The sequence below is a fragment of the Pelodiscus sinensis genome, chromosome 5 (assembly GCF_052426305.1).
Source record: "Pelodiscus sinensis isolate ZL-2025 chromosome 5, ASM5242630v1, whole genome shotgun sequence".
NCBI classification, from domain to species: Eukaryota; Metazoa; Chordata; order Testudines; family Trionychidae; genus Pelodiscus; species Pelodiscus sinensis.
The window spans coordinates 98,631,427-98,646,460 of record NC_143056.1 but is presented as its reverse complement, the minus strand read 5'-3'; the positions used below and the strand labels follow the sequence as shown (position 1 = coordinate 98,646,460).

The window sequence follows — 15,034 nt, the reverse complement described above, 5'->3', positions numbered from 1 at the left end:
TCAGCCCTGGAGTTGGCGTTTAGAATGCTCACCAGTGGGCTGCTGGGCCTACCTCATAGCCAAAGGCAGTGCGGGCCACTGGGGTGAGTGAAATACCACTGGGGGCTGTTGGAGAGCCACAGTGCAGGGGTGGCCTAAGCAAGAAAGCAGAAGGGGGAAAGAGACACAAAAATCTGGGATACAGCATTCTGGGGGGGAGCGGAGGGCTGATCATATCAATGCTGGGATGATGAGGCCCTGGTCTGCTCTCACCACTTCAGCCATCATCAGCCTTAGACTGACCCGCTCTAAACTGCAGGGTGTTAAGGGGTCTGCACACTCCTAGAACAGTATGAGAACCTGAACAAATACAAGAGCTCCAGGCTTAAATTAGTGCTGTTAGGTCCTGTGTCTCCTGCCCTCCATCCCTTCCTCCCTTTTCTCCAGTTCTAGCTCACTCTGCTCCTCATGCCAGCTCTTCTCCCCTTCCTTTTTGTTATCTTTTCCTCTACAGACCTCACACCTTCTATCCCTGCCTTTCCTGGCCCTTTCCATCTTCTCTGGCTTCCTTTCTCCATACCACTGTCACCCTCCCACTGCAGAGCATGGACTCTAGCTTGTTTGCTGCTTGTCCAATATGAGTTTCCTGCTCCTCTGCAAGAGGAAGCCCGCCTCAGAGGCACTGCAGATCAAAGACATTGTTAGTGTAGCAGGATGTAGTGCTTACAGAGCCAGGACTTCTGTCCCTCCCTTCCTGTAGTCAGGACACTAACTGTATTGAGATTCCAAAGATGTCTCCCCAGTCCTCTTGGAGGGTTATCAGTAAAATTTAACCACTCTTGATCTTCCAAAATGGGGCAGCATTTTTGGGCCTATGGAAGAGAATGTACTAAGAGGAAATGGAATGGCCCACATCAAAGGGCTCATCTGGACTGGGTACAGACATTTATTTTTTAAAATGTGTTTTATAGCACAGTATAACTAACCCGTTCTAAAACTCCAGTGTGGACAAGGCAAGTTGTATGTTAGCAAGTGCTACCTGGTCCAGCTGAAGGCTTGGGGAGAGCCTAGGTTTCAACTCAAGTAGCTAGCTTCTGCTAACCTATAACTTGCCTGGTCCAACCTAGAATTTAGTCACATGCCAGTTAACATGTTCTCAAGAATCTCCTTGAGGTACTAGTCCAGACAAAGCCAATGTTTGCTTGGCTCTGAAATGTACGATGCTCTATGCCGTTTTCTGAGTGTGTAAGGGAGATTCCCAAACTATATAGGAAACTAACTTGATCCAGTATTATTTGCAGGCTGGCTCCAGTATTTCAGAATAATATGAGATACTGCTGATCTGCTTCTAACCCTTATTTGTGAATGGTACTTGGAGTCTAGAGGCACTATATAGTAGTGTCGTAAACTATGCTTGTCAGAGCAAACCAGTTAAATGAGCATGAGTATGAAGCGCTACACCTGGAATCTGTCAGGAAGCTCCTTTATTGGAGAGAATGGGAACCCCTTTTCTTCCTCTTGAAGCCCAACTACTGTATACAATTCAAGCTAACCAGCTCTGTACCTGAAGCTATTTCCTACTTTTTCTTAACTGTTTGTAATTTACTCTTTAAACTGCACCCTTAAAAAAACCCCTTCATTGGAATATTAGACACTGTTTTGTCTCTTCTGAAGAAAATACCCTGCAAAAAGGAGAAACACATCAACCTTGACTGAGATCCAAGTTATTAAAACAAGGAAGAGGTTATTCTTTAGGGAACTCAGTGGGGGGAAAAAAGGGACACAATAGAAATATTAAAGGAGTACTGAACAAAATAAATGGTTTTACTTGTCCAAAAGTGCAGACTGTTAGTAATATAAAGTTTGTGACCTAGAAATCTTGAAAAGAAAAAAGGAGAAATCAAGATGACTGATCTATGGTAAAATGAAGCTGAAAATTTTGGTATAGGCCAAGATTGTAGAATCTGTGGAAAATCAGTGCTAGACATGGCCTCATCACTGGTAATATGAGCCAAAATAGTTATCTGTCTTCTCTGGCTGAGAGTTACAAAACACAGTACCTCCAAACTCTGTTGCCATGAACATAAGGTACTCTTCCTAAGATTTACATCTCTAAAATATATGAACTGTTCATAAGTGATTCCCAGGCGTTTACTATTTCAGATACTTTTCTCAATCTTGAAATTGTATTTTATGAATATTGGCATCTTTATGTTGAAACAGAAAACTTCATTTCTTTCCAAAGATGACAGTCCTTATATAGATATTCCCCTCTCCTCCCACACACACAGTTCATCATGACTCAGCTGAACTTTCTTTTATGCACTGTGTTAGAAAGAAGAGAGAAATATTATTGCAAGTTTTCAATAAATTGAGAAATCTAAAATTATGTTAGTGATTAGGGACTATAAACCGTATCATTTTACAAGAATGTAATTCAGTAGCCTGTTTGTTGGGTTTATATTAAATTTAAATTTAATGTACTTAAATAAAACCACTCCCATGTACTCTAGGCAAGTTGGCAATGACGCCTATAGTTAAGGTTGCTTGGGACTTCCCATAATACAACCTTACTTGGCCCTGCTTGTGCATATGCATTATGATATCTTCTTTGATTATGTGATGTTATTTTATCCATAGGACTCCTATCTTGTTCAGTGCACAGGATAGACAGGACGTGGATCTGGATTGTATAGTGAATGAGACTGTTGTAGAACATCCTTCCTCCCACCCTAATTTGTTACAAAGATTGGAAGGCTGGGAGTGAATGTAACAAAGGGTTGCAGGAGGAGAAAGGATGGTCTCAATCAAATATCACTCTAAACAGGATTCTGTCTTTTCTAACTATTCACTAATCGTGTGCGACTCATTTTCTGGTGCCCAAATTAAGACTGCTGGGGCCTGATTTATATTGGTGCTGAGAACTCAAAACTGCAATTAAAATCAACGAGCACTACTTTGAAAAAAGTGCTGTAAAGATGCTAAGTACCCTGAAAAATCAGGCCTTCCACACGTCTGAAGGTGGACTCTCAAAATTAGTGGAGACTTTTGATAATTTTGGCCTTAATATCTGACCCTTTTGTTTCACAACTGCAAAATAGGGAAAATAATACCACCTCCCAGGGGGTGATGTGAAGATATTTTCATTAGGGTCTATTTAATAATCAGTGCTTTGGAGATGAGAGCTTTGGAAAGCTCGTGAAGAAATTCATATTTCTTTATCCAGTGCAGGTTTTGGAGAATGTGAGACAAATAAGTATGGGTGTGTCTAGACTACATGGCTCCGTCAACGGAGCCATATAGATGAGTTTACTAGACATAGCAAAATGAAGCGGCAATTTAAATAATTGCCGTTTCATTTACATCAAAATGGCTGCCGCGCTGTGCCAATCAGCTGATTTCACGAGGCATAAAGGATCTGATGACAAAGGATTCTGGAGTCAGCTGATCCCCGTCTAGACTACTGCGCAGTGCCGACAATCAGCAGATCGGCACAGCGCGGCGGTCATTTTGATGTAAATGAAACAGTGATTATTTAAATTGCCACTTCATTTTGCTACGTCTAGTAAACTCATCTACATGGCTCCGTCGACGGAGCCATATAGTCTAGGCACACCCTATACAACCACACACGGCATAATGAGAATAAAAAGAAATATTGAATAGCTGCCTATTCAGCTGTCTGTTCTGGTCCCTGGCAGCCTCCAAAGTTCCATTCAAGAGGGCCCAAGACCAGGTGCTATGATCTGAATAAAGACTACAGAGCAGCAATCCCACCTGGTATTGCACAGACCTGTCAATACTAGGTAGGAGCCTAAACCCTGCTGTGGAGCCTGAAGTTGTGACTAACTAAATAGGCTATAAGTGAGAAGGCCTGTCACAAAACAGATAGCATGGCTCTGCTGTTTGCTATTTGGAAACTGAAGTGAGTGCGTACAGTGCCACTGTGGTCACGTATGTAAACCGGCAGAGTTTGGCTCTGTGTCTTTTTCTTTATTCTTGAGCTGTGTAAGTAGTGGGCTCCCATGCACATTAGCATGTATTGCCACTTGCTTGGACTTGCTGGAGAGCACACTAGAGAGGTCATTTGCAAAGATCTATTAAAATTGCATTCTAATGCAAAACCCTTAAAGTCTAGGCTTTCTCTGATAGATTAACAAGAGAACCTTCATCATAGCTTTATAAACACCACTAGTAAGTTCTGGAAATCTTAAACGTCCCTAGCAGGTCTCACATGTGGTATGTGGTATGAATGGGAGCACACAATGATGTTGCTCATGGTATTATGTATTGTTCCCCTTTCTCTCCTATCAGAGTGCCAAATCATGAATTTATCCTCTCTTCTGTGAAGAAGGGAAGGGCAATCTCCAGTTTACAGATAAGGAATTGAGTCACAGAGGGTGATATCCTAGACCTATTAAACTAATGGCAGTATTTCTATAGATTTCAAGGAGGTGTGAACTGCCCAAGGAAGTACACAAACAGAGCTGCAAATTCAGCCAGGTCTCCAAATACTAGTTCAGTACTAAACTCGATGCTCAGATTTTCTTTCTCCATAATGATTGAACACTGGGCCCTAATCAGTGAAATGAACTCTCTAATGTCCATTTGCCTTGGCGAATACAGATAAAGCAGCAACTTTATGCTTCCCTCCTGCTTACTAACATTACTGCCAATAATGGGGAGAAACATCATCTATGTAATTCCTCAGACTTCTCGTTATTGCCTCAGCAATGGCATGCATTTCCCATAATGTTCGGGTGGTAAATATTTTAGCAAAGGAAATTAGCTGTATTTCTTTTCTGTCCTGTTATCACATGGACTGACCACACCCTTTGTTCTGCCTAATTTTTGTCTGTTTCTACATCCAAAATATTCCAGTTCTTGCATTGAAACATTAGTAATTTGCACCTTAATTTGCCTGTTTTGTATAATGTTTCCTTCTGATTTTTTTTGTTCTTCCATATCTGAATCTGAGTCAACATGCATTCATGTTTCATGCTGATATTTGCTCGCTCTTCTCAATGTGCCCTACAACTTCCCTTTTTTAGTCATATGTAGTAATAATAATAAAAAACATCAAGCTCAACTCTCCGGTTTTAAGTTGAGGCTAGTTGTAAATTAATCAGATAGTGCTAGCGTAACAAAGTAAGGTTGGTGTGAGAGAGAAATTGCAGGTTGTGGGTTTTTTAAAATATTCAGATTAGAAAGTAATCTTTTATGAGGTTTTTTTTTAGAACCTCTTGTATTGGTACAACTCTCTAAAGCTGCTCTGTTTTTCATCACACATTCTCATCTGTAAAACCTTCATATTTATTAATCTCTATACAATCTGTACAGTGCTGAGATTAATCATTGTAAAAGAGCTACTTTCTAGGTGTTAAGGATTTTCTGGCCTAATGCTAAAGGCAAATGTTTCTAACTGCTCCACAATAATAGCACTTGCTTAGCATTTTATGTTGCAAGTATCATTCTTTGTTTTGCAGAAACATGGAGCTACATTTTATGCATTTTTTCCAGGTCTGCAGCTGACTGCCTAGAACTAAAGGCAATATATGTATGGGGCCATCTCAGTAACCAACTTGATGGATTCTAAATGTTTATAGTCCAATTCTGCCTTTGGATAGATTTTTGTAACTCCAACTGAAGTCCAAGGGAATTCTGTATTCACCAATGGACACAGAATTGGGACTCTTTTTAAGAGTCAAATCCTGCTGTTTTTACTCAATCGGGAACTCCTGTAGGGTTTTGCCTGTATCACTAAAATAGCACTGTTCTGACAACAGCGTTTAACTGCATCTGGCTTTGTTCTGTCTTGGCTCTTCTCAGCATTTCCCCTATCAGTCATAAATATGACTTTAGACATTACACAGGGGAAACAAATTTTTCCTTTTTATTTTATTTTTTGCACAGAATTCTTGATTCCAGTTTCCTACTCTACAATTAACATCTTAGCTTCAATCACAGCTGCTTTATTTTAAATCCTAATCCTATTTTTTCATTTAGCTCAGATGCAAAATAATATAGATTACAGAAATGTAGGAACATAACATAAGACCAGCCATTCTGTGTCAGACCAAAAGTCCATCTAGCCCAGTATCCTGTCTTCCAACAGTGACCAATTCCACTGGTGTCCTGGGGGAATGAACAGAACTGGCAATTGTCAAGTGATCCCTCTCCTGTCACCCATTTCCAGCCTCTGACAAACCGAGGGTTGGGACACCATTTCTTCCCATTCTGGCTAATAAGCACTGATGGACCTATTCTCCATGAATTTATTTTGTTCTTTTTTGAGCCCTATTTAAGTCCTGGTTGTCACAGCATCCTCTGGCAAAGAGTTCCACAGGTTGACTGAACATTGTGTGAAGAAATACCTTTCATTTGTTTTAAACCGTCTGTCTATTAAGGGACAGGTGATCCCTTGGTAAATAAGTAGAACACATGATTTATTTATTCTGAATTAATATTTTTACTTGTCTTTAGAGGTCACAATGTACTAGGCATTGCCTGCTCATCCGGGTAAATATAGTCCCTGCTCCAAAGAGCTTAAAGTCAAAGAATTTCTCACTTAAAAAAAAATCTCCAGCCAAAAGATGTGTATTTGTAATTATTTTAGTGTACTGCATGATTGAGCTCACTATTGACTTATATTGCTCATGGAGCTTGGACTTTCCTATAATTGCCATCTCCTTTTTGAAATGAAACCAGAAGTCATGATTCTGTAGTTTTTGGAAAGCCTGAGAAGCTGTAGAGGGCTGCCAGACAATAGTTCTTCCACGGAATCGTCCACATTCTAGTGTGTATGCTATGTATATTATGGGTGTATTAAAATTTTCACAGTGCAGAACATAGCTTGGTGTGCCTTATGTTTGCTTGTAACAAAAGGAAGCTAGTGAGAAGGACAGACGTGGGAAATCAATCAGTTTCAACAAGCTGTACGACAGTCCCTATCCATGCAGAGTCAGATTTCGATTCAACGCAGCAGCTATGGGCTCAATTTGTGACCATCTATTACTACTGTACCAATAGTTCCATAGACTTCCAGAAAGTGCCCCCAAAGTTAGATTATTACAATCATCTAGGGTCAGATCATCCATCCTTACTAATTAGTAAGTTGTGCCTGTTACACTTGTAGAAATAGAACCAGCAGAATCTTGTTTGTGGGATAATGCTATATGCCATGTTTATTGTGAAGGCAGAATTCATTTACTGTCCCTAGCTGCTACTAAAATTACCCACCACACTTATACACAGTGCTACAGATGGAATATAATTATTCTTTTAGCCTGTTTCATTGTGAAATTTAAAAAAACAATAAACTTCTACTTTCTTCTGAGGTCTAGTTTTCAACCCTTTGCTTCCAGCAGGGCTGGTATTCTTGAAAAAAATCTAACCTTTCAGAGCTAGGAAAAATCACACCCGTGGTAGAATTTGTGGAGCAGTGAAACACTTGCTGTGTCACTTTTGACCTGACCTGCACAGCCAAGGATGTCATGCCTGAGCTTTGCAGATTTGGCCCTGGGAAAAAAAAAATTAAAGTAAAAATCTGGCTTCCTTTCAAGAAAGCTAGTTGTGGTTTCTAGGGAGGTAATTGTTGCACAACACTAACCTGAACAGTTGGCTAAAAAAGGCTGTTAATGGAATACCCAATTAGGAATTTTGTGGCGAGAAGCCTCCAGAAAAAGAAAGTCAAAGAAAGAGGTTTTGCATGGGTACTGGAAGCTTTCCTTTGGGTTTAGTGCAATTAGAAGAGGGTGCTATCAGCAGTGTTTGAACCCCTTAGATTTGTCCATGTGAGCCAAAGGAATTCTTGATTATATCTACATAGCAGTGTTATTTCAGAATAACGGACGTTACAGCAACTCCCCGAGTTACCACCACATCAACTTGCTACCATCCACACTTATGACCAAAGCAGTTGTAAATGCAGATCCAAGTTACGAACAGCGATCCGCGCTTACGAACAGCGTAAGCGCGGTCTCCATGTAACTATGGAATCCAAGTTACGAACACTTTGAGTTATGGACCAAGTGTTGGTCTGTAACTTGTTTGTAACTTGGAGAGTGGCTATATTCCGAAATAACGTATTGCATGTCTACACATCAAGTCTGTTATATTGAAATAAATTCAAAATAATGGGCTTCTAACTCTGACTCCTGTAACCCTCATTGTATGAGGAGTAAGGGAAGTCGGAGGAAGAGTGCTCTATTTCAAAATGAGTGCTGTGTAGACATGCCCACATTTGAAATAAGCTATAGTTTATTGCGTAGTTTATTTTGAGTTTAGCCCTGCTGTGTAAATATACCCCTTCTGTTAGGTGGCAGAAGTAGATTGCTAATGTCTGCATGGACCAACTACTAAAGAAGAATGCAATACATTTTACACGTATAACGTACTAAAAAAACCTCTCCCCTTTTGGTCAAATTCATGATACTTTTAGATTTTTATGTCCCACAATTCCATTGTTTGTTCTTGTAAATAATTTGAAAGGCTGGACCTTTATATAGACTGCTTTCTTTCAAAGGGACCTTCTTTCCTTTTCAATAGACTGTAATTGTGGTGACAATTATTCTAGGCTTGCCTCAGGATTACAATTTTTTATTTATCTGTGCTGTTCCTCATTGTGTCTCTCTGGACTCCACTCCTGGAGATTTTGAATGTTCAGGATACTGAAATTTAAACACCTGCTGCTCTTAATTTATTAACACAAATGACTATTCATTCAGAACTAAAAATTGCAGTGTACATGCATCATTTTAATAACTGTGAGATGGTCAAGTGGAAAGATCCATCAGTGTTTCTACCTTTCTGCACAACAAAACATTTTACTGAATTACACCTTACGTAGGGAAAGAGTTGTGAAAAAATATTTATATTAAATGTTGCCTTGCTGCTGCCTGGAAAATCTTGATAATTTACACCAACTGAGGATCATCCCCTTTGTGGTTAGCATATGTTGATTTTTACAAAGAGTTAAACTACAGTGCATCTTGTAATCTGATATGTGGGTTAGATGGTTAGAACACTGATTTGTAATCTGTATGTATGAGTACACGACTGCTATTCTTATAAATGTCATCACTTTCTCAGTATTATCTGGTAATATCTGAGTCATGAGGTGCTGACAAAATCCACTGTACTTAATGTGAAACTTGAGGCATTTTGCTCATTCCAAAGATATTAGCAATAGCCAGCACGGCATTTAGCTGATAAATAACTTGCACATATGCACATAAGGAAAAAAAAACAGGAACATAAACTTGACATCTTTGTGGTCATGCATCACACTTTAAACCATGACAATACTCCTTTTTTCCTGGATGGTATTTATTGCGCAATAATAGATGCAACTAATGTTATTGAGTCAATGCATTGTGCAGGAAATGTGATAATCATGATCTGACCCATGTAGTGAAAGAGGAATCCTTTTTACAGTAATTTTCATATGAGAATGGATCACCTGACTACCAAATCAAAACCTAAAAATATATAATCATATTAAAAACAAAGCCTCTTGCTTGGAGCTATGTGCTAAAAATATTTAACCCTATGCATTGTTCCCCTCTTTATCTGCAGCCATGCAACGGGATATGAGAATGACAACCATACTGGGCCTATGTTATATAGCTGTGGGGCCCAATATAGAATACACACCCATGGAGTCTTTAGAGGAATACAAGTAAGTATATCTGGACATTCTACATAGAGGAAGCAGAATTACTAATTTTCCAGTTATAGTACTTACTGATTATTTTATTGGTATTTATAATTCTGTTGGTAACTATACGGTTCCTGGGTCATTAAGACACTTCTGAAATAAGTTGCTTCTGATTTCACTGAAGAAAAAGATAAGATCACTTCTGCAAAAGCTGTAGTATGAAAAATCATATATTTTTCCTTCTATGACATATCTTTGGAGCTACGTTTTTCACTAACTTTAGAACAGCCAAAAAATGGAGCCCTCTCATATCACTTGAAAGTTTGAGTATTTAGTAATTTTAATCCCATAAGTTTTACTGTAATTATAGTAGACTGAGCAACAATGAGGTGTCCTGAAGATTTGAATGTGTGCATTCATAAAATTGTAACAATTTGAACATCATTCCCTGAAGACAGAAGCACACTAAGCGATCACATCATAATGGCTAAACTGCCAGTTGAATATCTGAAAGTGCCATAAAATCCAGGAGGGTTGAATCTCACCCATTTATAAGTGGTTATAACATTAATACTGATGGGTCCCATACTGTATGTTACATTTGAAATGCCTTGGCATAACTGAGCAGTTAACACTTAATTATTACCCTCTTGGTTGGAGCACTCTGGCAGTGCCATTGTATAGACAAGGTGTCAACACACAGCAGCATATAAGAATAATTTTTTTCTGTTGTAGTAAGACATTTCATTGACATTTTGGATCTTAACTTAACTTAACTTAACTTAATTTTACAAGCTAGAAATTAAAAAAGTTTCTCTGGGTCAGGTTCTAATCTCCGTTAGCTGGTCTAACTCTGAAATTAGCACATTGATGCTAATGGGGGTTACTCTACATTTATGTTATTGGAAATTAGTTCAGAACTTGGTCCATTTAATCTTAGATATAAATATTAGAGGGAATTTGGGATATATAACTTACTTTCATATAACTGTAATGCTGTACATGGAAAAGGTGAAGGAACATTGTTATACTTTAACAGAATACAAAAATGATCATTTTCCTACATTAGAGTATCCTACTCATGATAAAGTGTGTTTGAGTGTTTCTATTGATTACAATGGGAGCAGCCTCATGTCTCTATGCACTTGCATTAGCTGTGTTCACTGGTGTTTCTGCCTTTGTAGGATGTTCGGCGAGTGCCAGGAGTAGCTCCAACTATTGTCCGATCAGCAAGTGAGACGAATGAAAAACGTCCCTTCATGTGTGCATACCCCGGCTGTAACAAACGATACTTTAAGTTGTCCCATTTACAGATGCACAGCAGAAAGCACACTGGTAAGTGGCTGCATTGACCTGTCTAAGCAAGATGTCAGATAAAAGGAGATGCTTTTAAGGTCATAATTAGGCAGAAGATGCAACCCACTGCTCCCTTAGTAGAAGGGACTTGAATGATAATGATGATGGTGTGTGTGTGTGTAGAGGATGGCCTACTAGCATCTAGGCAGCACCTCTTAGAGGGAAGATTCTCTCTGGATTTGCAGAAGGGAGAAAAATGAGTGGTGCCTTGGGGGCAGACACAGTTTGTCTTTCTCACCAGTACTGTGGGATATCATAGGGCCCAAATGGGGGCTGGAACACTAACTCTTCTCTGAGAAGGGCAATGTCTTCACCCAAATGAAGGCATGCAGAGGACACTCTGTGAGGGGAATTGCAAAGTTTACTATTATAGAATAGTCAGCAAGTGCCAGGAGTATCTCTAACTATTATCTGATTGGCTAACAAGACACATGAAAAATGTCCCTTCATGTGTGTCAGTGTCTACTCCTTCAGTTTTGTTTTGTGGTGCACAGAGGCTGACAAGGCCCAAAGAAATCTCAGTCCTTACTATGACTCCACTGCATGTATTATATAGAGCTGAAGCCAGTATTCTGTACGGTGAGAGCTGGATACCATATTTCTTTTATACACAATTCCAAATGAAGTCAATTTGAGTATCTAAACAACAAAATTTTGGTCTGAAGTAGTGACCAACAGCATGCTGAAGAAAGTGTAAACTGAATCCATTCACTGATTTATAACTCAGAGGAAATGTATAATATATATTCAGATATACTAATTTTCACCTTTTTATCCTGGTTTCATATTGCATGTGGTTTAGATTAAAGTGATCTGGACTATTTCTGCAAATCAGTGGGTAAAAGTTACAGACATCAGTGTTTAATTATGTAACTTGCATATTCTATCTTACCAGTGTTACTGTAGTACCAGGGCAAAGGTTCCCCAAATGGTGGTATGCAGGAACATGAGTGGTTATCCATCTCATTTCCAATTGCTACATCTTCTTGAAGTACAGTCCATGCCAGTAAGGCTATGTCTAGACTACAAGCCTCTTTCAAAAGAGAGCATCTAAACTACAAGCAGATTTTTCGAAAAAGCAAGCCGTTTTTTCGAAAGAGAGTCTAGATGCTCTCTTTTGAAAAAGCACAGTTTGCATTCAATAGCACCATTTTTTTGAAAGAGTACTTTCGAAAAAAGATGTTCCTCGTAAAATGAGGTTTACCGCGATTGAAAAAACTGCTGCATTCTTTCAATTTACTTTCGAAAGAGCGCGGCTGCAGTCTAGACGCAGGCTAAGTTTTTTTGAAAAAAGGCTCCTTTTTTTGAAAAAACCCTGTAGTCTAGACACTCCCTAAGGCTTTGTATCATTGCCTGTGACGTTGTCAGAACATTTTGAGACACTTTTGTCTTGATGCTCCCAGCCAGCACGTACACATACACCAAGTGGCTGTGTATTAAGCAGTTCTGAGGCAGCAATTCTAATTCCAGCAGTTTGCCTGTTACACTCCTACCACACACTGTGGTCTCATCCTTGATTATACCTGGTAAGATGACCCCAAAATCCCCCTCCCAGTCCTGATTTTCCCCAAAACACGTGCTCTTCAATGTCCAGCCTTCTCCTGAACCATTCAGAAAGACTCCACAGCAGTGTTATTTCTGAATAACTGATGTCATTCTGAAATAATATTCAGAGGGGTCACCGAGTTCGTCTGTAACAGGAAAAACTTAAAAAAAAAACCAACAACAAATAGACTAGCAGCATCTTAAAGACTAACAACACATGTATATGGTATCATGAGCTTTCATGGGCACAACCCACTTCTTCAGATGACTGGAGTGTTAGAAGTCCAGATCCTTCTTGGGATACTTTGAAGACTGTGGTAATGTTAATTGCACAAAGCAATTGCAAAGATGTTAGGGACAGCCAGTGTGATGTATTTTTAATTTCATAATGCACAGGACTGCACAACACACAGAATATTCAACTGAACATCTTCAGTGTTGTTCAGACAAGTTCACAATACCTTAGACTGCAGTTAAAATTTAGCTTCATAGCTCCTTATGCCACTATTTTTCTTGAAAATATCTAAACGGTTTTGAGTTGTTCTTATCATCACTTCTATTTTCTTCACCGCTAAACTTGTTTACTCAAAATCTTGATTTTACATAATCTTAACATTGTTTATTATTCAGCTCTTTATTACATATTGATGCTTGATTTACTCCATATTATTTCTGGATGCCTCAGGTTACTTCTGAATCTTTTTTCTTTAACTGCAAGAGATCTCCTGCATTATACCACCCACTATTTATTACCTGATCTATAACCTTTAGAGTTAAAGAAGCTCCAGGAAGCTGTTGATGCTAGAAATGTAGCTGGCAATCCTCCCCAGAGGCAGTTATCTGACTGCCTTTGAAGGGCAAAATACGCATACTCCTCTCAGTCATAGAGGTGACAAGGGGAGGAGATATATAGAACACTAGAATCATAGAATCATAGAACACTAGAACTGGAAGGGACCTTGAGAGGTCATCAAGTCTGGTCCTCTGCCTTCACTGCAGGACCTAGTACCCTCTAGACTACCCCTGACAGGTGTCTGTCTAACCTGCTCTTAAATACCTCCAGAGATGGAGATTCCACAACCTCCCTAGGCAAATTATTCCAGTATCTAACCACCCTGACAGTTAGGACATTTTTCTTAATGTCCAACCTAACCCTCCCTTGCTGCAGTTTAAGCCCATTGCTTCTTGTCCTATCCTCAGAGCCAAGGAGAACAATTTGTCTCCCTCCTCCTTGTGATACCCTTTTATGCTCATGAAGCAGTTCACTGCCTTCCATGCTTCACAAATCCGGAGAGGTTTTTCCTCTGTCTAGAATAATCTTTCTCTCTTTCATATGTGACCCTGATACATTTCTGAACTTGAGATATTTTAAATTCAAACTTAAATATGCTTGTGCATTTTGCAAACTTCTCTTCGTATCATAAAAGGGCAGGTCCACCCCTCAGATGTGAATACCTCCTTACTCAGTGATATCTGATATTTAGATGGGAACTTTGTGGAAGGATCCCATTTCTGCTCTCTCTTGTATCTTTAAGTCTTTTCTCTGTTTCCCAGTGTGAGGACTGAGCAACTATTATATGGAAAGCTTTGGGAGCCAGTCTTTCTTTTATGGAGGCGTTACCCTTTCTAAATCATTGCTGTGAAGGGGCTCTCTTCTTGGTGGCAGTGCTTACTGAGTGACAGCTTGTTTACCACTCCTTTCATTCCACACCCCACTTGCTTTTATTAGGTGCAAGGCATTATCTTAGAGAAATCTATAAGGGACGTTCATCAGGCTAGTCTGAATGTAATGGAGCTGCCAGCTAGGGTCCACCTGATAAAGTAAAGCCACAGTCCTTTTAAACTGTTTCTTAATGTGAGCAGCTAAGCAACACCTGAGCATTGTAAACATAGGAGTCCATGCTAAATATGCCAATTGGATTGTGTGGAGTCAGACAAATTAGAAAGACAAGGCAGAAGACTGTCTAGCAAGATATTCTGCACTCACAAAAAGCGGGGCATTCCTCCTCTTCTTCCACAAACACATACACCTTTGTGTAGACGGTACTCTGGATATCTACAGGAAAGCTGAAGAGCTTCCAGGGGCCAGAGGTTACATTTGGCTGTATCAGTTCTTACTTTTGCCAGTATACAATTGAATTATATACTGGCAAAAGTAAGAACTGATACAGCCACATTCCTGGGGTAATGTGACATCTGAATACACATATGGGGCGCATCTAGACTGGCAAGATTTTGTGCAAAAGCAAATGCTTTTGCGCAAAAACTTGCCAGCTGTCTACACTGGCTGCTTGAATTTGCACAAGAGCACTGACGTTCTAATGTAAGAATTCAGTGCTTCTTGCACAAATACTTTGATGCTCCCGCTCAGGGATAAGCCCTCTTGTGCAAGAATACTTGCGCAAGAGGGCCAGTGTAGACAGGCACCTTAATTTTTTGCTCAAGAAAGCCCGATGGCTAAAACGGCCATCAGAGTTTTTTTGTGCAAAAGCGTGT

At 39.6% G+C, this 15,034-nt stretch overlaps 1 protein-coding gene across 3 annotated transcripts in view; it reads left to right on the top strand.

Moving 5' to 3' along the window:
- WT1 (WT1 transcription factor) overlaps positions 1-15,034 on the top strand; it is a 50,241-nt gene that overhangs the window by 18,444 nt on the left and 16,763 nt on the right. For all 3 annotated transcript variants that reach the window (XM_075927804.2, XM_075927803.2, XM_014576439.4), the window contains 2 exons: positions 9,556-9,658; positions 10,822-10,972. In XM_075927804.2, coding sequence (XP_075783919.2) covers positions 9,556-9,658; positions 10,822-10,972 — 254 coding nt within the window. The remainder of the gene's footprint in view (positions 1-9,555; positions 9,659-10,821; positions 10,973-15,034) is intronic.